The 23,158-nt window shown below is 48.9% G+C and overlaps 1 protein-coding gene across 3 annotated transcripts in view; it reads left to right on the top strand.

The window, feature by feature from the left end:
• The window catches only part of cdkal1 (CDK5 regulatory subunit associated protein 1-like 1), a 208,665-nt gene that overhangs the window by 31,082 nt on the left and 154,425 nt on the right, over window positions 1-23,158 (top strand). For all 3 annotated transcript variants that reach the window (XM_035530936.1, XM_035530937.1, XM_035530938.1), the window contains exon 4: window positions 6,822-6,906. In XM_035530936.1, the coding sequence (XP_035386829.1) occupies window positions 6,822-6,906 (85 nt within the window). The remainder of the gene's footprint in view (window positions 1-6,821; window positions 6,907-23,158) is intronic.

Here is a 23,158-nt window from a genome sequence, read left to right on the forward strand (position 1 = left end):
AGCCCTCGCTGCCCATATGCCAATAATGGCTAGAGCAGCAGGTGAAAATAAATGACTGACTCGAGTGCAGAACCGGCCGGCAGCCATATCCTGCCGTTACCACAGCTGACAGGCCCGTCGTCATAGCACCGCATGAGTGACTCCCCTCTAAATATTTAATCCAAGCAGCTCCCCAGCCTGGCCGGAGGAGGTCCTCCAGACATTTGAGCATTATTAGTGTCCCTGCTACGCTTGTATTTTTTTTTTTTTTTTTTTCTTAAGGCGTTGTAACACTTTTCACTTTTCATTTCATTTCGATTGCTGAAATGCGGGAAGTCAGAGACGTCCAGCGGCGCTGCCTTGTGGGGATACGATCTCCTACGGCAGTGTCGAAGCCATTTCCGCGCCTCCGACCTCTGACGGTTGATTTGAACTGATTCCAGAGCAGTAGCGATCGTGCAGGTTTGCAAATTTCTTTAAACTTCATTAGAAATCAGTTCCATCTTGAACGGGATTTAATTTCGAAGCCTTTAAATAGGTTTGTCTGAAATACACAATTGCTAATAGTTTTGAAATGCAGGAAGGAGAAGAATCCATCAGACGTGTAATGTGCTTCCTAAATGGCTTTAATAGAAACGCACGATTATCTTATTTGCTCCTCACTGTTGTATCCGGCAGCAGGAAATGGAAAGTGTTGAAAATAATCACATTGTTTGCGTTAAGCCGCAATTATCGAGATAAGCCGGCTAACAAACGTGCTTGCTCGTTCAGACGTTCGAAGCAGAGAGTACCCGTGCTTGCTGCTTTTCTTCTGAGGCTTTAGTGCTTAACCACAAAGCACAACTCTCTTCAACAGAAATAATAATGGCCATCTTTTGCTTCAAAGAATACTCCACTGAGGTGACCTTGATGACTAAGGCAGTCCCCATGACAAAACCGAGGCCTTCTGAAGAGCATCTGTAGATTTTTCTTTGAGAGAAGCAAAACAAACCTGACTAGCAACCATACTGACGTTTTGATGTGCGTTTTGTCTTGCGAAAACCCACTGTGCCTGTTCCCTGGTTGACAGGCCATTACGCTGTTAAAACCTATTATAGACATAATTTGTTTTAGCCTAAACACCCCCCTCCCCCCCCCCCCCACAATTGACTAAATCTTTTAGGTTACAGGTTTGCTCAACATCTCTGAAATACGGTGGACTAAACCGCTGCTGTTTGCTCTACAGCCTCGTTATTCTGACCGGACCGGCCTGGACTGCCGGCCGGTCAGAGGCGGCGTGAGTGTGTAGTCGTAGATGCCATGCTGTGTTAGGCATGGCTGGGTGATCGGCCCAGCGTCCTCTGGCAGTTCTGCCCGAGCGTGGGTCTCCATGCCTGGTGGGCACTGCTGAGGCTCCCCCTCCCAGTCCTCCTGGACAGTGGGTCCATTTTAAGCGCTGTCATGTGCCGCTTATTAATGTAGCACAATGGGAAAACAGACCCGCCGTTGTGTCCGTCTTCTTTGGCCCGTCACGCCGTAAGTGATCGTAATTGCATTCCTTTAATGGACTCTGTAGTGCCCATTTTTAGAGTTCCCAAAATATGGCATCTGCACAAACGGATTTAGATAATCACATGGGCGCACGCACGCGATGTTCACTCACCATGACCAAGCGAGACTGTCAATTATATATTCTGTTGCACTAACAGTTAGAATGTTACCATGACTTGCTGACCAGATATTTAAGGCCTTGTGCGTTGATCTTAAATACCCAATCTATCTTCATAATCTTGCTCATTACTGGTTGAGCATAATCTTCCCTTCTTTGGTTTGTGTGTGTGTGTGTGTGTGTGTGTGTGTGTGTGTGTGTGTGTGTGTGTGTGTGGCGTATCTGTGTGGTGTGTGTTCTGCCGAATAACGGCACCTTCTGACAGCTGATTGGCATTTGGCGGGATTTGGCTCTGGGGCGAAGGGCCTCTGACTTTGCGTTAATCCAGCTGCCCGTGAGGCCAGCGCCAGTATGCACTGCCGTCTTCTCCACTTCATCTTCCCTGCAGACATCCAGTGTCTGGGCAACGGAGAAATGATAAGGGAGGAAGGCTTTGCTGTGTGTTTCAGTCTGGGCCTGTCTGCCTGCCTGCCTGTCTGTCTGTCTCTCTGTCTACGTGTGCGTGAGCTATTGTGTTGGATTTCGGCACTTGGTCCCGGCAGTGTTTGTTTTGCAGAACTCTGTGTACTGCGAGGTCCTGAATTCTCTGAACTATTAACATGAGTGATATGGGCAGATATAACCAAGCCGTTAAGAGAAGTTCAGCTCCACTTCAGCCCTCTGCCGAGCGCTGCCTGGTCCCTGATGTGCAGCTGGAAGTACTCCTGGAAGCACGTGCTGTGTGCACATCTGTATCTCATCACGTGAAGCACGTGCTGTGTGCACATCTGTGGCACGTCATGTCCGCCTTCAGACTCTTTCTCCAAACGTATTTGAGGTTTTTCTCTATAGGGCAGATGAGTTTGTTTGTCTATCCAGATTCTTACCATTTGTTTGTTTGTGTGTTTTCCCATCCAAACAGCAAATGCCTTTCATCCTGTGTTCCAAGCAATTCCGTATTTCCAAGCTTCTCCAACAGCCATCGGTATCTGTTATGAGTCGACCGTGTTTCTCTGCCCCTGCCTCTTGTTACCCTGGCTTGTACACACACACACACACACACACACACACCCACACACACACACACCCGGCACAGCCTCTGGGTCAATGACAAATTAAACTTTTAGGAAGTATTTCCAAAACAAATAAAATGCATATTTTTGAGGCTTCAACAATGTGTTTATACATTTCTTATTTGTTAAATAACATTTCAAAGTATTTAAAATCATTTTTCACTTCACCACCCAAAAAGGTTTTTTTCCCACTACCATTTATTCTATGTGAAATCTTGGGTAACTAGTGTTTGTTTACAGTGCCTAACATTATCTTGTGGTTATATTTTGAATTTACAATGTTTTCAGATTATAGCCTAATACTGTCCAAGTATTTACATTTGGCATCTAATTTTACATTTACAGACAGATAATTATACAAATTAAAAACATAATGCATTCAGTACTACAGCTATTCACAAGTTTCTCAAACATTTTGTTCACTTTAGCCTATTATTTATAGGTTTAAAAGGATATTTTACCTGGTAGCAGTAAACTGAAGAACAGGATAACATTTGGTACACAGTATCCACCATGCAATAGGCTGAAGAAACACTGTAATGACCCACAGGTGAACAACAGTGAAGTTTAGCTTGATACACTTAAAAAGAAACGCCATCTTAAATTTGTGGGGGAAAAATGTAAATTCCGATTTCCAAATGCATTCATCAAATGTATTCCCAGATTTTAAAACATTAAATGCATAACTGGAAACTGGAACAAAACACTATATAATAACTTCATACTAACATTAAAACTGTTGGTATCTTAAAATTTGGAGTTCATGTTATAAAATGTTTGGAAAGGTCTGTTAATTTGCACAGGTAGTTGTGCCTCATGAAGGTTTGGGGTTTTGAGACAGTTACTTATCTGATGTTGGACTTCACATAGCCATTTCACCGTAAGGAACAAAAAGATTTGAGCTGCAAAGTTCTGGTAAGCACCGCCAATCTGTACGTAATCGGACACCTGCTGGGCGGACACCCATTGACCTGTAGCTCTGCTGGTCTGCACCCACTAGTCATGCTGTGGATTAACCAGTCAGTTCAGAAGAAATATCTGCTACACTGGGAAATTGATCCTGAGCTGCTTTGTTAGCCTTCTTGTTTAGGCAGGGCACACAATTCCGCACACATCTGTGCTTGCGCACGTCTGCGTTTCGCGTGAATAGAACGGCACGTCTGCATTTCAGGTGTACGGGACGGCAGGTCTGTGTTTCACATGAACTGAATGTCAGAATGTTCACAGAGCTGGGGTGCATCTCTTAATGAGATTCACTTCAATCGCACTGTGAAAACTTCTGAATTCTGCTCAGCCACATTCCCTGGCACATTGTGTTATTAAATTATGTTTCTCAAGGAAAAAATAGGCCTTTTCATGGTGGCACACGTGGGCTCACATCGGCTCACGTCGGCATATCCACTGAAAGGCTGCAGCTCCCCAATGTTCAGACTTGAGCGCATTTTTATTCAGACACGAAAGTGCTGGAGAGAAGTTTCTTTTAGTTCAGGTCTAAGATTTCAGATTATTCGAGAGAAAAACATGCACTGGCCAGACAGCATTTTTTTTTAACTTCCAGACAGCCCTCTAAGGCACTGAACAGCAAAAACCCTTACTTCTGTGTATCTGAAAACAGAACCCTTATTTCAGCGTGCGTCTGAAATTGAGTCATTTTGGCAGTCGTCTTTGAGTCCTCATCCTCTGTCCTTTGCTAAAAAGACGGAGGGTGTGCCCTTCACTTTAGGTCACTGTAGCTCTGAAGGGGACGGATTGCACCCTTCCCGTAAGGCGGCGGTCACCGCGAAGGGGCCGTGCGATGCTTCTGGCATTGTTTTGGAAGGCGTAACTGTCCAGAGCTGTAACAGCCAAAAAAGCAACGAGCTTGGAGATTGCTTGATTTTACAACTGAACAGATAACGGCTTCTGTGAGCCGCGCACCTGGATCTCCGGAGCGCTGCCACCAAGCTTGGATAAAGGGCGAGGACATCATCCAGTTCTCCACGCCTCTGCTCCATCCGTTCATCTATCCATCCCTCCATCCATTAATCTGTCCCTCTTTCCAGCCAGCTCTCCTTGGTTGAGGACCTCGGCGCATCCGTCTTTCTGGTCTTCGAGTCGTCGTCTGCTCTCTCGCTGGGCGGTTTAACCGTAGCCAGGCTGGGTTTGCACACGTCTCTCACGGAGTTTAGGGAAGAACTGGGAGGGCTGTTCTTGTCCGGCTTATTTACACCGGAGCCTTTTGGAAACGGGCGGCCTAGAGTTCACTCCAGACTCCTCTGTTCCTCTTTCCCTTGTAGTTCAGACTACGGCACAGTAGTGACCTGAGCTCGTAGTTGTTTAGTGTCAAACTCCTCAGAAGAAGACAGCAGGAGAGATCTAGTCAAGTGTTGTCGCTCTGAAGATGGAAGGAAGCGTGTGTGTGTGTGTGTGTGTGTGTGTGTGTCACACACTTGCACAGATCTCCCTTGGGTCTTGTTGAATATTGGGGGCTGGGCTGAGATTGAGGACCTTTTGTGAGGAGAATGCAACTGGGATGTAAACACACACACACACACACACACACACGGCACCCTCATCCACAGCTAGACGCGTGTTTGTGTTTTGGTGGTGGAGGCACTCTTTCCGACGCGCACTAATTCATGCCTGATGCCTGGAGCCTCGTCCTTTGCTCAATGCATAACACGTTTATCAATATTTAACCTCTCTGGTGCGGCGGCCCGGGTGGCATTCTGATTGTGTGGGGCTCAGTCATGCGCGAGTGAGACGGAGTGCATCCGAGGGCCCAGCGCGACTCGGCCGACACATGGCGGCATCCGTGATGCATCACGCTACATCAGTCTGAACTGATGCCTCAGTCCTTCAGTGCGAAAGCGTCGTTTGTCAGCGCGGGGATGTGTGGGAAAACTGCGACTGCATGTTAATCCCGGATAATCCCATCACTTTGATTCTAACCCTGCGAGACCGTCAGTATGGTTTGTGCTCGGCACCTGAAACCGACGTTTAACGGCGTCAAACATTCTGCCTCTTGTGTAGCACTCTTCTGCTTTCCATTCCTTCCTGGCGTACCACTAGATGTTCAAAAACTCCCACAGGAGAACAACATTGCACAGGAAGCTATTCAGTTCTCACCCTTCACGGTAACCACTAATGATGCCCCGCTGACCAGAACTGCATGCTTGGTTGCATGCTCCTGCTACGTTTACGAGATGCCCCCCGGTTGAGCAGACGACTGGTTTGGTGTGGTGCCCCCTCTCCCAGCTACAGTTTTATAGTGTGATTCGTCCTCTGCTGGAGGCAGTAGAACCGAGAGCTGCCGAGTCATTTAAGGGGACTCGGCTCTGAGACGTTCTCCCTGTCTCTGGCTTGTTATGAGAGAGAAGGGCTCATGGTCTCGATGACGTCGCCTACGGCGGCGGGTTGTCTGGGGGTCACCGCGGGACACTCCGGTGGTCGTTACTGTGGCAGTAGTTTCAGTATGGCCTTGCGTCTCTTCTGTGTCCAGTAAGGGGGGGGGGGGCGAAGAATAAACTGGCAGGCTACTGATGAGAGTATCTGCCTGCCTGCCTGTCTGCCTCTCACTATCTGTCTACCTCTGCTTGTCTGTCTGTCTCTCTCTGTCTGTCTACCTCTGCTTGTCTGTCTGCCTCTCTCTGTCTGTCTGCCTCTGCCTGTTTGTTTGCCTCTCTATGCCACTGTGTTTATTAATACTGGGTCATATCTCTGAACCTGGGAGCTGTGTCATGCCTGTAGGGGTGTGTGTGTGTGTGTGTGTGTGTGTGTGTGTGTGTGTGTGTGTGTGTGTGTGTGTGTGTGTGTGTGTGTGTCAGTGTCTGTGAGTCATGACTGTGAGGTATTTTTGTGTATGTGGGTCAGAGTGAGTTCTAACTGTAGGGGGGTGTGTGTGAGATCTGGAGGGGGTGTAGGTCTGTGAATGCTTGCCTTGTAATGGATAGTAAGTGAAGTATCTGGTTCAGTGCTGTGGAAGAGAACAAACGAGACAATACTGCCTGAGAAATGTGTGTGTGTGTGGAGCTGAGGAGGGTGTGGATTAATAGTCAGAGCTGTCAGGGTGCAGGTATTGAGGACTTATTAGTGGGAGGGTGAAGAGAAGGCAACTCTTATTCTTTCTCTCTCTCTCTCTCTCTCTGTCTGTCTGTCTCCAGACAGCCCGTCTGATGCTGACGTGTGGCTGCTGAACAGCTGTACAGTGAAGAACCCGGCTGAGGATCACTTCAGGAACTCCCTCAGGTAAGGCCCCGCCTCCACAGCCCTGCCCCGCCCCAGCTACTTTATGCCACGCCCCTTCTGCTATATTCCCCCACCTCCAGCCTTTGGCCAAAAGCTGAAACGCCTTTTTATCAGTCAGCAGTAGCACCCTGGGATGCCCCCCAGAACGCCTCTCTGCCCACTAGTCCACTAGAGGGTAGTGTTCACTAAAGGGGTAGTGCACGTTTGGACGTGCATGGGACATGGGACGTGCGTGTGCACGCTTGAGTGTGTGGCTGTGATGCATTGCCTGTTTAGTGGAGTTCAGACAGCAGCGGCAATAGTGAAAGAGGGTGAATTAAGAGTAAACACTCTGGATGAAATTAAATCGGGGTGGGGTGCAGATGCGGCGTGTCCTCCCATGGTGCTTCAGTCCCAGCAGACAAACAGGGTGGGGGTGTGTGTGTGTGTGTGTGTGTGTGTGTGTGTGTGTGTGTGTGTGTGTGTGTGTGTGTGTGTGTGTTTGTGCGCCATAAATTGTAGCGGTGCGAAGATAAGCACACCACTGAGCTTCTCATTACGGGACTAATTGAAGTGAGAGGTGTGTGTGTGTGTGTGTAAAAATGTGGGTGTGTGCGCGCACATGACTGTTTCCTCCAGCTCCAATCCACAGTCATTAATCTTACTCAGCTGTGCTGCTGGGTTAGCCAGTGCTGTGTGAGTGAGTGTGTGAGTGAGTGTGTGTGAGTGAGTGTGTGAGTGAGTGTGTGTGAGTGAGTGTGTGTGTGAGTGAGTGTGTGTGTGAGTGAGTGTGTGTGTGAGTGAGTGAGTGTGTGAGTGTGTGAGTGAGTGAGTGGATGGGTGAGTGAGTGGATGGGTGAGTGGGTGAGTGAGTGAGTGAGACTGTGTTTCTTGGCGGGAGAGTTTCTTTTTATGCCAGACGACATTTTCAGATGCACGTTGAGACTTGGAGTGTGGGAGAGAAGTGGATTTATGTGTTTAGCTCATGTATCGTCCTCTCAGCTCCGTGTGCGCACGCACGGGCCTCTATTTCATATTCTGTCTGCGCCATGTAAACCCCTCAGCTGTGTTCTGTTCTGCTGCTCCTTAAAGTCAGACATTTCTGCTCAGGGTGATGAGACCTGGGTATAGCCTGCAGACACACCATACAGACCCCCTCTGCAGACCTGCCCCCTACACACCATACAGACCCCCTCTGCAGACCTGCCCCCCTACACACCATACAGACCCCTTCTGCAGAGCTGCCCCCCCTACACACCATACGGACCCCCTTTGCAGACCTGCCCCCCTACACACCATACGGACCCCCTCTGCAGAGCTGCCCCCCTACACACCATACAGACCCCCTCTGCAGACCAGACCCCCTCTGCAGAGCTGCCCCCCTGCAGCTCTTACACAGACCCCTGCAGGGAGCACCCAGGCTGGCCTGATTTATCGGAGTGGGAAAAGACAGCTGCTTCCTGTATAGGTTCTGTAGACTCAAGACTGTGTGTGTGTGTGTGTGTGTGTGTGTGTGTGTGTGTGTGTGTGTGAGACCCCAGTGTCCTCATACTCTTAATTCACACTGGGGAAATTTGATTAGCCCCTCCCCCTCTCTGCTTGGCATCTTTTCCTATGGAAATTCCCTAATTTACATAAAAACTGCCAGATTAAAGCAAGGTAATGTTTTGCATTTTGATGTGTGTGATTGCATGCCTGTTTGTCTGGGTCCATCCTTTTGTGTGTGTGTGTGTGTGTGTGTGTTCTCTTGTTGGCACACATTTGTGTGCAGTTGGCCCATTGTAACCTCGGGGTGGCTAGAAGGAGACACAGCAGTGCATGCTGGGTTTGGGAACTGTCGTCTCAGGCCACTGACTTTCTCTCTCTCTCTCACACACACACTCACACACACACACAGAGAAAGAGAGAGAAAGAAACACTCTCTCCAAAACCAGTGAGGATTTCAGCTACTAATGTGGCTAGATAAATCCTTTAGGGGAAAAAAACTCCAAACAAGGGCGCCTCTAACAACCCTGACATTTTCCGCTCTAGTGGTTTACTGTAGTAGACTGCTGTTCTCTTAACCCGCTGATTTTGTCCGAGCGGCTAGCTTTTGTGTATTATTAATCCTTATGTTGGCGTTTTGCTTCAGGTTGATGTTGAATTTGCCTGACCCCGACCTTTGACCCTGAGCTGGAGGCCTGACTCTGTTCTGGCAGTGATCCATGTCTAGTTGATCGGCATCCAGAAACGTTTACAGCCTTCGTGAGTTGTAGGTCCTTTGGACAAAAACTCCGCCGTGTATCCAGAACGTTCCATCTGGAAACAGGTACCTGGGTCTCTGCTTGCAGTTTGGGATCGTCCCACGCTCCTCTGACAGTCATTTCCCCCTAATTTACCTCTGTGAATGTAATCGACTCCCAAACCCCACACGCTGCAATCAGTCTGATCCTAATGAATATGCAAATGATATTGAAATGGAAAGCGCCGAGAGACAGGGGAGGGGGGTGGGGCTAGTGGGGGCATCACCGACCAATGAAATGTCACATCTGTGTGCCCACTCATGGTATTAAGACCAGTGTAATGGAGGGGATGGTGGCTCACACAGGCGTTGCCTTCTGTTCTGGAGGACAACAGATCGTCAGGTGCAAGGTGAAGTAAGGTCAGACAGCTAGTTTTAGTTGTTTCCACGGTTACTGCTGGCACCGCTCCCCTCTAATGAGTGTTTTTTTTTTTTTTTTTTCTTTGTGCACTGATTTGAAGGCGATTCAAATCTGTTTAGAAAAGACCAGGTTGGCACGTGGACGCGGTCATCACGGCAGGTTGGTAATGTGAATGTGGCCAAAGAGGAGTTTGTCAGAGAGAAGTGATGGAGCAGTGTACTGTTCCAAACATGCTCTTACACAGCTTGCACTACACAGGGTTGGAGTACAGTGTAGAGGGCTTTGTGTCCCACACACACACACACACACACATGTGCATGAAGAAGCCTCATTCTTGGTGGTGTCTGTGGGTTGGAGGCTCATGGGAGTTTAGTGTTTGCTGGATGATCTCTATTATCCTAACTGAAAAAGAGACAGAGGCCATAAACTGGCATTTACTGAGACACACACACACACACACACACACACACACACACACATACGCGCACACCCCGGCGGTCACATGCGAGGCCTCACTACAGTGCAGACACACATTCACATGTGCCTGCGTACAGAGTCGCTCCACTGTCCCAGATACTCCGTCCCTTTTTTAATGACTCGTGATTGTGTGTGGGGGGGGATGTGTGTCAAAGTGGGCAGTGTTATACAGGCTACTGTTTGGGGGCTTTCTGGGTCTGCCCACTTCCTGACACACACACACACGTGCTCCTCTCCTCGTGCTTGGTCACACACTTGACACACACCCGCTCCTTTCCTGTCCTGGCACGGATAACAGCCAGTTCCTTTCCGCTCCCGGACTAGCGCTACTACTGTCCTGCTGCGCAGGGAGGGAGGGAGAGAGAACTGTACCTTCATCAGAACTTCAGAACTGTCGCATGTCTGTCTTCCCTGAACCGTTTCTTTCTGCCTTCTTTTTAATAGCAATTCAAGTTTACTGTTGCTTTTGTCGTTGTAACGTGCTTACAGTACTTGGGAATGTTCTTTATAAATAACTTTATTATTATTATTATTATTATTATTATTAACAGTCATCATCATCTAGCTCATCAAACAGAGGCTGTGCTGGGAGAGGTTGGTTTGGGTAACACCCAAGCATTTGTCCTGCGTCCTGCATTTGTTTACACACACACACACACACACACACACACACACACACACACACACACACACACACACACACCCTCGTATCCTCGTCTGTTGTGTGGTGGGTGTGGGGTAACTCTACAGGACACTTGCACCACTATCACTATCCAGGAAGCCATCAGACCCCAAAGAGATTTTTGAGTTGAAACGCTGTGTAACAGGAATTGGCCCCAGCACGTGATATCCCGGGAGACTGTTGGAACACTGGTTTGGTTCCCACGTCTCCTCAAGGGTTGTAAAACAGCTCTACTTTCTGATAACAACTTCAAACACACTGTAACACCGTTGAGAGCTAAAGATTATTTACAAAACTGATACAACAGAGCCCGATTCATATCAGAACTGGACCTGGGTGGCACCACCCGGGGCGGGGTAAGGACACAATGTGGGGTCAGAGACGAGTTTACGGCAAGACTGTCCTATCTGGAGTAAACAAACAGCTTTACACAACTCCCCTACACAGTCCTGTATATGAGCTGATTTGTGATCAGAATTCCTTACACACCATCCACTCAAAGCCAGTAAAATGGAAGGAACACCACTGACCTCAGAGCAGCAGGCGGGGGCGAGATTGTAGTGTTTATCGCCAACCAAGGTTTAAACCAGCACCAGGCGGGCCGGTGTCCAGGATAGAAACTTCCCGGACCGTTTAAACACTTCTAAAGCCAAAAGGATTTTCTGTAGCGAAAATCCTCAGCGCTGTATAGTCGTACGCTTTGGTGCAGTACACAAAAAAAATCTGTGTGTGTGTTCGATCCATGAGTGATACGAGATTTAACGATTTCCAGGAAAACCAATAGAAAGCTGAAAACATCTCCTTGGTGTTATTACTGCCCACATCTTGTTAAATAGTGTTTGGGCCTTAAATGTTGAGCTTTCCTGCATCACACCATCGAGGAGGAACTTCCCACGGGGCCACAACGGCGGATCCCTTTCCTAATGTGTAGTGTTTCAATATTGTCACATATTTACACCCAAATAACAAAAGATAACCATGTTTCTAGAAACACTGAGCGTTTTGAGAAATGACTGTTCTCCGACCGGTGCTGTTAATCATTTCTAAGCAAAACATTTCTTTGCAGTGTGTGCACTGTACATAGCCGTGACGAATCAGTGTTTGAAACGGCTCGGCGCGTCGCTGTTATCCCAAAGCCGTTGCTCATTAACGTGCGCTTTGTTACAAGTGGCACTTCTCGGCAAGTAGCCACGCCATTGAACCCGCTACTGTTCTAACAAATCCGCACATTTATAGTGCTGGCCTTAAGGGGGTGCTGTGCTGTCACGTGATTTCAGGGCCCGTGTGTGTAGGAAGCCCAGATGCCTTAAACATGCTTGTGTAGAAGGCAGCTATCGTTATTATTTTATTGTATGGAGCAGTAGTGTTATGGCCTGTTGTGGAGGCTAGCTCCAAATCTTGCGTATTAAATAGCTTTTAAGGCAATTATTGTGTGTATATGTGAGCCAATTTTGTATTTTTCTCTTTATTGGTTAAAAATGTTAGTGTATTGATTATGGTCGGTAGTGATGTGCGTGATTAATGCAGGTTTGTCTCGCTTTATGCATAAATTACGGCATAATTAACAAATTATCATCACAGAAACTGTGAGTGACGGAGAGAGAAAGCGGCTCAGGCCATTTCTTTACTGACTGAATGCAGCCCCATGGATATGCGTGACCACTGGTTCAAGTACGGTCAACACAACAATATACACACACACACACACACACACACACACACACACCCACAACACACACACACACACACACACACACACACACACACACACACACACCCACCCACCCACACCCCACTGTACTATTCACATGGTTTCCTAGTCATAGCGCAAGCAGCCTGGCTCACCCGGGATTGTAGTACGCAAGAGTTTTTAATGACTTTTTTTTTCTCAATAGCTTTCAATAGTTTAATAGTGTTGTGTGGGTTTTTTTTTGTTTTTTTTGTTTTTTTAAATAATGTACCCACTGATGCACTTGGAGGAATTACACACATATAGAGGACTGAGAGAGAGAAGCTTCCAACTGTAGAATAGATCAGGCTTCTGGCGGTCAGTGTATCCCCATGGCTGTTTTATAAAGGGGTGCATGTGTGTGTGCGTGTGCGGCAAGGCTTCACCTGAAGTACACTGCAGACCTCATGGCTACGGGAGGTAACTGGGAGGCACACGCTGACCTTCGGACAGCCCTGCAAATAAGGTCACTTCTTTAGTCAACCATTTCCTGGTCCCCGCATCATAGCCATGGCCCACTTCCTTTCCACCAATCATCGGAGCCCTTCTTCGGCATTTTTGCGACGCTGTCTGCTCTCTCTAGGGTGAAAGGGCCAAACCCTGAGCTTCCCTGGGTTTGGTTCAGGGTTGGTAATATGGAGAATGTGGCTGACATAACACACACATAATAGGTCACCTGAAAAGGACTCCGAAAATACGTCGCTGATGTTACACGCGCGCACACAGCATACTCTCATCGTGCAAAGTATTTCTTGCCGCACTTCCATATGTTTTTCCTACGGAGTGGCGAGCTAATGCAGAACAGCTGACAGGGAAGGTTTCGTACCGCCTCCTGTACAGAAGGAGGAACTCGCCCTCTCCTCTGCCTTTCGCGCACCCACTAGAATCCACGACGCAGGAGTCGTAAAAGTTGAGAAACAGTTCACACAGCCTGCAGGTGAGGGGGCACACTGAAGGAAAATAAGGGGCGGGGGGGGGAGGGTTTCGTTATTGGCTGTTGGAGCGACGTCGTGGGTGTGAACGCATAGAGAGAGAGAGAGAAAGGTGGAGAGGGGGGGCACCCACGCGCCGGGGTGTGTGCACGGCGCTCCTCTCACTGTGTCTGAGCGTAGACGCCCAGGCCGTCAGGAGGGTCAGCAGACGGCGATTACACCGCCGAGCGACTAAATGAGTTTGCCGCTCCGGCCAGCCGTGCGCGACCTCCGTGAGCTTTTATCACCGAGTTTAAAAAGCCAGAAAGAAAACCCCATTACATCTGGAAATGTTTATTACTTCTGCAGATAGGAGGCTCCCAGGCTCTGGACCTGTGTGGGTGTGTGGGTGTGTGTGTGTGTGTGTGTGTGTGTGTGTGTGTGTGTGTGTGTGTGTGTGTGTGTGTGTGTGTATGGGAACGAGAGAGGGAGCAGTAAAGATGTGAGGATTCTTTTTAATGAGGTGTAATTTTAGGAGCAGACAGACTGTGGGATGCCCAGTTGTCTCTCTGTGTGTGTGTGTGTGTGTGTGTGGAGCACGGACTGTGGAGTGTGTTGTCCTCTGGGCTGATCTCTGGATGAGGTCTAATTGAATTTGCAGGGAATAGAAGTTAATAATGAGGGCCGCAGTTATTAATGAGGAAGACCATGCAGTGGGACTTGCATTCTGCCATTTGGTGGGTGGATCTCGTGCTCTCTCTCTCTCTCTCGCTCTCTCTTTCTCTCTTTTTTGTGGGTCTTTCATTCTCTTTCATTAGTCCTCTATGCCACAGGTTGAAATAATCAATATATATCAGGATTGCAGTGCACACACACACTCTACTCAGTGCACACACACACACTCTACTTTAAGCCCTGTCACGGCATATGACTTTCATCTTGAAACGCTGACCGCTCACAGAAAGCCTTTCAACGACCCAGATTTCCACACCCTCGTTGGGGTCATTTCGGCTGACGCCTTTGGGTCCTGCAAATCTGTTTTTCGTTTGTTTACTTGTTTGTTTTTGTTTGCTTTTGGAGTGACTCGCTGTCTCTTGCTGCGTTGTGTGACGCTGCCGCTGTCTGGTGGCCTTCCTCGGTGCGAGCTCAACACAGCAGGATGGGGGGGGGGGCTTGCCCACCCCGCTGTGCCGCCGCCCCCGACTGCGGTTGCGTGGACAGGCGACTTTGGAGAGGATGTGCGATCTGACTGGAGAAAAGAAAGAGGATGAAGAAGTAAAGTTTTAACAGCTGCTGAACGAGTGATGGAGCGTCTGGGGCAGCAAGTTTGCTTGGCGTGAGACACGTGGAGTCATGTGACTGTATTAAAGTAGAAACAGAAGTTTTTAACTGCGCTAATTAAAGGCCATAATTACTGTATTTCGTTTGGTCTTTTTGCTTATTTTGTATAATTGTTTAAATAGTACAGTATTTTTGTTCTTTCAAGTAAGATAATCATAGTTGGAGGCAGCTGTTATTAACGGAAGCGTTTTCCAGACTCGGCTGCGAGTTGTTTATTTTTGGTCAACTTCGGGCTGTTCCCCCCAAATTTCCGCGTGTCCCCGCAGCGGAGGGGGAGGCTGTGATCGTCTCTCCTGCATTAGCATAACTGGGCTGGGCGGAATGTCGGCGAGGCCGTGGGGATGACGGGATGGCGAGGCCGAGCCAAAACACGAGAGGGAGAGGACTGGCGGAGCGTGCCGGGGGGCGAAGGAGCGAGGAGAGGAGAGGAGAGGAGAGGAGAAGCGAGGGCGATCCGTCCAATCGCTGCCCCCGCCTGACATGACTGGGGGGTGTGGTTAGCGCGTGGACGGGCGCTCCTTCGCGTCGCGGGGTTTGATCCGCCCGTCGCACGCTCTCCACACCGTGGGGCGGTGGCGTGCCGTGGTGGGAAGGGTTTCTCCGGCCTTGTTTCGTTCTTTTTCCCCTCCTCTCGGCCCGCAGTGGCATCAGGAGGGGGAATCAATGCCAGCCTTGGCCCCCCGGCTTCACGGAAGTTAACGGCTATTAGTGAGGGCAGCCTCGTTCCGCCCTCGTCCGACCAGTAACCGGCACTAATTAGCTCCTAGCGTTCCGCTGGAGGCAGGGTCAGGGCCCATTTGTGACCCCTGGAAGAGGAGTCACATCTGCGGTGGTTAGCGAGTCCCTGCAGCCTGGCCGTGTTTGGCGGTCAGTGCAGTAACGATAATGATTTGATCTTCGGTGATGTCAGCTTCCTGGGGTGCTATACACTTAAGCTCATTCTTTCCTGCCTCTTAACACCTTTTCCCAAACAAAATGGCTAAATCTAGGAGAATTAGTGTGCAGACAGAAAAACAAACTGGGAGAGAGTCCTCTTTCATTACATTTACGGCATTTAGCTGACACTTTTATCCAAAGTGTCTTACAATTATGATTGAGTACAACTTGAGCAATTCAGGGTTAAGGGCCTTGCTCAGGGGCACAACAGTGGCAACTTGGCAGTGCTGGGTTTTGAACTAGCAACCTTCCAATTGTTAGTCAAGTGCACTAACCACAGGGCTACCACATCCTCTTCTGTCGGTCATTGAAGTGCATGGGCCATAGCTTCATAGAGGCTTCATAAAGGATGCTCTAATAGTCTTCGATCCACTCCAGTTTCATGTAGCTTAATGGCATGCAGTACCGTATGCATTTAAGTGATGGTGTCGGGCGGTCATTCCTGAACCGTGTTCCGTACAAACACCCACTCCCCCAGGCCCCACTGGTGTTGACGGGGCTGTTTCGGATGTTTTTTGAGGGAGCGATGTCGGGAGAACAGTGGAGACGAATTGGGAGGAACAAGCTGGAGATGAAGAGAGACAAAACAGGTCAGGAATGACCAGGGACATGTGGCGTCTTATCTGACCTGACGGGATGGCATCTAGAGCAGAGAGTGCGTGTGTGGGTGTGTGAACACTGAACCTGTAGTGCTCATTCACCTGGATCCAAACACACACTGTGAAGGTGTTTAACTTTCCTCTTGTACTTAGACCAGCACCCCGGCTTCACTCCGCTGACGTCGGAGTCGTGTGTCCTCGGGGCTGTCTGGCCTCTGGAAGGGCAGATAACCATGGCGCCACGTGAGAGGCAGAATAGAGGCTCTTTGTTTGTAAACCTCTGAGTGTCTGTCACGCAGCAGACGCGGCAGCGCTTCCAGCCGTCGGGCCTCCGGCTCCTGTGTGCGTCTGTATACAACGATGTCCTTGTTGTTGTGGAGAAAGCTCTGAACTCCATCCCAAAACTCTCATCTGGGGAGACTGTGGTGTTTTAGTCACTATTTTGAGTTTCATGTGTTCACATTGCAAACCGAATTTGTTCCGTCTTCTCCCTTATTACCGCTTCTTCGGTGGATTTTTGTGGAGGCGCCGCACTACGGCTGCCGTGTTCGTCAAACACAGAGACAGAAGAAAAGGCAGACGCAAGTGCTACAGCTCTGCCCCGGCGCGCCACGACGCCGAAGGTGTGATCACCGTCTGCCACCTCGCCCGAAGAGCGGGTCGACTGCCGCACGACGACGAATCGGATCGAAAATTCTTGTGCTGACTCGTCGACCCATTCGCTCACAAGCTCTATGCAGGCGGAGCCAGGAGGCTACCCAAGCACCTCCTTTGGCCTCCGGCGCACTGGTGTCTGTTCACCAGTCTGTGCACGAGCACGCGTGCCCGGGCGGAGCAGCTGTAGCGTGTGCTATAATTACAGGACAAGCCATCGTCTTTCCTCCCTGCGCACGGCTGTGATCGAAGCAACCAGGGTCGTGCATGCCCGGCTCACGAGAGCCGAGTGCAGCCCAAAGGCGCCGAAGGGACCCCGGTGGCCTGCCGGGCTCCGATCGTGTACGTCTGTGCGTCCCGGTGCTGGTCCAGGTGAGCTCTTGGGCTGCCGGCGCTAATTAGCCGCCACACGCTCGCTCGGGCCGAAATGTTGCTGATCACAGCCTGAAACAACTCATCCTCTTCCTTTTTATCTAGCTTCCTTTCTTTCTCTCTGTCTCTCTCTCCTGCTTCCATTGTCTTGCTGTCTTCTCAGCCTTGTAAAGTTTCTCTTCACTTCTGAAGCCTGGGCACTCAAGCTTGCCAGAGTCGCTGTCTTAAAGAGATAGCCCCTCAGAACTTGTTAGGGAGCTCTCTCTCACACGCGTGCACGCACACGTGAGGTTATTCCATTTATACAACCGACACCCAGGAAGGTTAAAACCATTTGCTTTCATGCATCACAGTAGGAGTGCAGCCTCTGCCAGCTATGACCTTTGACACGACGTGGCCTGTATCGTTCCATCTGTAACATCTGCCTGGTTCTGGCCGTAGTGTTCACTGCTGGAGGCTTACTGGGATGGACTGGGATGGTCTGGGTCCTCGGTTGGAGCCAGTGTCTAATCAGCAGTGGTGTCCCTCGCTAGTCCACTCTGCCTGCCAGATCTGTGTGTCGGTATCGGACCCGAAACTTCGTCCAACATGCAATTCGTCCCATTCTCTCTCGTATCTCATTAGAGCTTCTCTGATGATCTTTTGACTTGGATGCATGCAGACCAAATGGTTAATAATCTGAAACCATGGATCTGCACGTACAGGCCTCTATTTAGAGCGGATATTGCGATCTCGGCTGTCTCTCCCTGTGAAGTAGAACTGGGAGTTGCGTGAGCAACGTTTTTCTTTCCGGTGCAGCGGGGCCCGGAGCTGTAGAGGGCCAAAAAAAATGAATGGAATTGTGAAGCTTCCCCTGCCATCCAGATCCACCAATCTGCTCTCAGCGTCATTAAATCAGAAATTCATAGTATTTGTTTAAAGGTGCCCTTTACTGCATTTATTCAGTGTTTTTATATTGCTCTCTCGTGTCTATATAGAAGCTTTGTGACTGTGGTCGTGGTGAAAATGCCCAGATGCGGTTTTACACACCCCATTTACAACCCCATGATTCGGCCCTATAATGAAATAAGCCGGCTTTTTGTGTATTTATTTATATTTAAGCAATCTTTTTTTTTTGTGGGCTCATGAATAATTGATGAGCTCTGCTCTGATTGGCTGGTTTATGGCCAGGCACCGTGATGGCTCATGTGAAATGAACGGCTGAAGACCGATCGCTAGGTAACTGGAGTAACGGATGGATGGAGCGTTTGGCCGTCCGACCATATATGTCTGTGCCTGCGCTGAAAGGTCTTTTAGTTCGCAAGCAGAACTGATTAACAGTCTAACTGGACGTTTTTGCAAATGACGGTTGTTTCCGCTTCAATGCTGGTGAAGCAAAAAGGAGCAAACTAGTAAGAAAGTGGATATTGCCAAGCAAACAAATTAGCTAGCAAGCTGCTGAGCTGTATCTTGATTTACTGTAAGTTAAATATTTACCTGACCAAGGGGTCAACAAATACATCTTATATTGTATGTTAATATGACAACACATGCTATTTATTTGAATGGGACATGGCAAGAAAAATTAATTCCTCCATGTAAATATCATACTAGGTCATATTTAGTTAGCGTAGCTATGCTGTTACCTAAAGTTAGCTATGCTAACTACTGGCTTTCAATCTTGACAACAACAGAAATTCATTTAAACTTGTTGGATACAAAACTGTATCTTTCAGTGTAAGAGCAACTGAAAAAACAAGGTCAGGTAGCACATCTGGCTACTTACAGGTTGCGTTTGAGGCTCGAAAACTTGGAACTACCCCTCTCTTCAGAAACACGCCTTTTTAGGGGCAGAAATACTGTTTTGTAACTAATTCGTTTTCCCTCCCTGTTTTAGAGGGATTTGCATTTGAAGGAAGTGACAACTGAGGGATCACGGTATGTCAGTTCCGTGTCCCGAACTATCCTTATTCAGCTAAGCCAAGCTAACTGTGCCAGGACAGTTTTCTAGTCTGTGGCACATTTAAAAAGGTCCTTCATTTGTTGGAAAAGCACCTGATGCTTCTTTTTACCTGTTTGTCTGTCTGTCCTTTTATTTTACTTGCTGGAATTGCACAACCCATCGTATAGTTTACAGCCATTACCTCTCTCCTAATGTTTACTTCCAGAATCTGACTATAGTCTCTCTCTCCTAATGTTTACTTCCAGAATCTGACTATAGTCTCTCTCTCCTAATGTTTACTTCCAGAATCTGACTATAGTCTCTCTCTCCTAATGTTTACTTCCAGAATCTGACTATAGTCTCTCTCTCTCTCTCTCTCTCTCTCTCTCTGTGCGAGCGCGCGTCTCTGTGCCTGTGTGATTAAACCACCCAAAGATTTAGTGCCCTTTGATTTATGCACACGGCGGTGTGATCAGTATTAGCTATTAGCATGTCTGCAGGCATTAAAAGACTCTTAAACAGCTTGGGTTGGATGCACAGGGTTCACTGGCAACTGATACGGGGAAACTCTGAACACTAGCATGTGGAAAAGGTATTGTTTATGTGGTAAAAGAGAAAAGTTACCATAGAAAAGCAATGGCTTTTATCTTGCAGATAAAGAATAGTTACTCACTAAAGAATAATTACTATAATTACTACAGTATACTTTACTGGGGCTATATATATATATATATATATATATATATACAAATATATATATACAAATATAATAAAAATATATAAAAAACTGCATGTATGTTTAATGCTAACAATTGTTCCAGATAAAATGGGCCACCTGCGTTGCCTCGGGAACCTTTGCCAGCTCGTTGCAGTGTTATCAGACCTACGAGAAGAGCAGCCAGCCGTCGGCCACCTGCTGCATTCTGGGTGTTTACTCTCCGAGCTCAGGCAGCTCCCCCGGCGCCACTGGCCCTGTGTCCCGCTGTGGCTCCCTCGCGTGCACGGACTCGCCCGCTATCCCCAGTCTGGCCCTTTCGGAGTGAAGCGGAGCCAGCTCGTGGTCGCACGGAGAGGAGGCGAGCTCCGCCACACGCTGCCAAAAACGGAGCGGATCTCCGCAGGCCAGGAGCTCCTCTGGCACTGAGGTGGCATGTTTAAGCGCCGGCAGCCTGGCAACGAGACCTGCCCGGCGTGGTCGGAGGTGGCAAGGAGAACGCTTTTAGTGTGTTTATAGTCCGCCCCCCTAGACGAATATTCGCTTCTCTTCCGGAAAGCTCCATGCGATTCCCGGCAGAGGCGAGGCGGAGTGTCTGGCACACCGCACCATGCCACGTTCCCGGCCCGCCGTCATTCCCCCTGCAGGCCACCGGGAGCGCCAATGCTGCGTTATCGCAGCCGTGGCGTGGAGGGGCCCGGCCCTGACGCACTCCGACGTTGACCTGCGGGCCGGACCGTGCTGCCAGCCCCGTGCCTCTTTGTTTGCTTCAGACCCGGTTTGCCCCTCCCCATCACACACACCCCGGACTCTCTGTGTCACTCATCTGGACCTGAGGGCTGGCGTAGTTTGGCGTGCCCACTGCAGCCTTTCTCCTCTCTGAGATCTTAATCAGGAGAAGGGCGTTTGAAATGACTTCGGTTAGCTGAATGGGGCGATTTTGCCCAGCGATAGTCGAGACCCTGATGACTGAAGTCCACCTTGATGGCATCCATTGACTGCAGCCCAGCGAAGGCCTTGTATCTCTGGACAATTTAACGCTGCATTGAAGAAAATCTTCAAGGTGTTTAGAATTGATTTCTCCCCCCCCCTTTGGATCCCTGGAGCTATGAAATTCCCAGAGGGCACAAAGGCGCCTGGCTGCTTTTATGTGGAGAAGCCAGAACGAAATTGAGTTCCGAAGTTTGTCACCGCTCTCTGAAAGGCTGCGGGCCTTGACGGTTGTCTTTCCCGTTTCGATTCCAGCGGGCTTTGAGGTTTTCGAGTGTTGAAGCGCCTCCGAACCAAGGCTCCCAACTCACAGAATCTCTGCTCTTCATTCAGACGCAGACGTCGCTGTTAATCTGCGTTGCGGAGTGCAAAAGGAGAATATTCTCAAGGCGAACCCAAGTCGGACCAGCTGGCTTCGTGCGCCACGTGACGTCCCGTCCGTCGGTTACCGATCTAGTGTGTGTAACGGAAGCCAGCTTTGGTCCGTTCGGCGTAGAAGTGTGTGTGATCGATCTTTTGAGAAGTAACTGTTGTTTGTACAAGCCGTCCTTAAGAGGCCAGCTCTCTCCGGGAGCAGCTGCAAAAACTCCTGCTCACTCTCGTCCAGAACACTCGGGGGAGGTTTGTCCCCACACCAATGTCTCATCTCTAGGGACAGGACATGTCCCATCGGATAGAAAGGAAAGCAGAAGGCAAAAGGAGCCAGTGGTGTTGCTATTCTTGAATAAAGGCTAGAAGTGTATCTGTGTGTGTCTGTGTGTGTGCTTCATACAGCGCACACCACCGGTCAGAGTGTGGCTTGTGGCAGGCCTTGTTCTGCTTGCTGTGACCACCGGGGTGGCGTCACTCCTTATTATTGTTATTATACAGCTCAGGTAACTTTTAATTTATTTCATAGCGCCGAGTGATTGAAATATTACCTCGGCCCACGTATTACCCCGGCGTGTCGCCCTATGGTTTATCACACTGAATTCACTGTTCGAGTCTCAAAGCCTTCAAGTCTTTGGTAATGGGAGAAGGATTTAATTTAGCTCAGAACATTACCTACAGCCATTACGGTACCGCTCCTAAGACCAGAACGCATTTCCACATTTATATGAAGAAATGAACTCTTACAGAAATGTGCACTTATTCCACATTTGACCCAAATCTCTGCAATTTGGCTAAGCCAGACACCTGTCCCACAGGTGCGTGTGCGTGTGTTACGTTTAACCTTTTCCTCTCCCTTCCTGTGGAGCGGTCACTAAAGGCTTCTTAGTGAGACCCAGGGAGACGAACCCGAGATCTGAGACACGGTAGCGTTCCGAGCATTCTTCCTGCTCCGATGGTGTCATTGTTTGTTTACACGCCGGTCCCTTTCCCTGTCCGTGATGAAAAGGCCTGGATCACGTGGCTGCTCCGATTGTTTATTGAGCGTACCGGTGGACTTGGTTCGGCTCGCCCCAGAAGGTCAGCGTTAAATGCTCAAGAGGTTTCCAAATAGCTTTGATAGTTTTGGAGTCTGTAGAAAAACGTGTTGTTTTTCAGGCAGTGGGAGCTTGAAAAGAGTCACCCTGAATTATTGAAAATGTTTTTAACCTAATCATCGTGGGAAGTGTATAAAATGGCAAAAAAAAATTGTTTTGATTTTTGCACTATTTTCCTCTTCGGTATTTTATTAAATTATTTATCTTTTTTTCTTTTTTTTTGGAAGTGAGCCCTTTCCACACGACTCAGTCCAGACTTGACGAGGGACTATAGTTGAACCGAGGTGGGCGAAAGACTCGCGTATCCTGCGGTACTCTGGGAAAACAACGGCCTCTGTAACAGGGAGCATCCGTGCTGGCTGACCGGGCCTCGTTTAGAACTGCTTTAATGCGTCTAATTACAAAGTGTCTCCCTTCCAGCACAGCACGGCCACCAGAGTGCTGCCTGATCCGCCCACACACACACACACTTATCAAACACCAGCAGATCAGGATCTAATGGGGCTGGCAATTAGTCCACGTTGTGTCTCTTCCCCTCCGTCGCTCTCTCTTCCTCTCCATCTCCACCTCACCCTCCCCTTTCTCTCTCTCTCTCTCTTTCCCTCTTTCTGTCTGTCCGTCTTCGCTGTTTACCTTGTTTCGGCTTGTGTATGTCTTCGCAGCCTCTCCGTAATGATGCCACCATGTAGTAGAGCGCAACCCTCACTTTCTGCAGTTTGATCTCCTCTAGTTCTGCTTTACCGATGTGGGCCGTGGAGTACCAGGCCAGGTTCTCCTTGACTGCAGTGAGGAAGTTCTGTAATGCCTGAGCAGTGGAGAGTTTAAAGGTGAAGGGCTG

Source organism: Electrophorus electricus, chromosome 10, assembly GCF_013358815.1.
Source record: "Electrophorus electricus isolate fEleEle1 chromosome 10, fEleEle1.pri, whole genome shotgun sequence".
Classification (NCBI taxonomy): Eukaryota; Metazoa; Chordata; class Actinopteri; order Gymnotiformes; family Gymnotidae; genus Electrophorus; species Electrophorus electricus.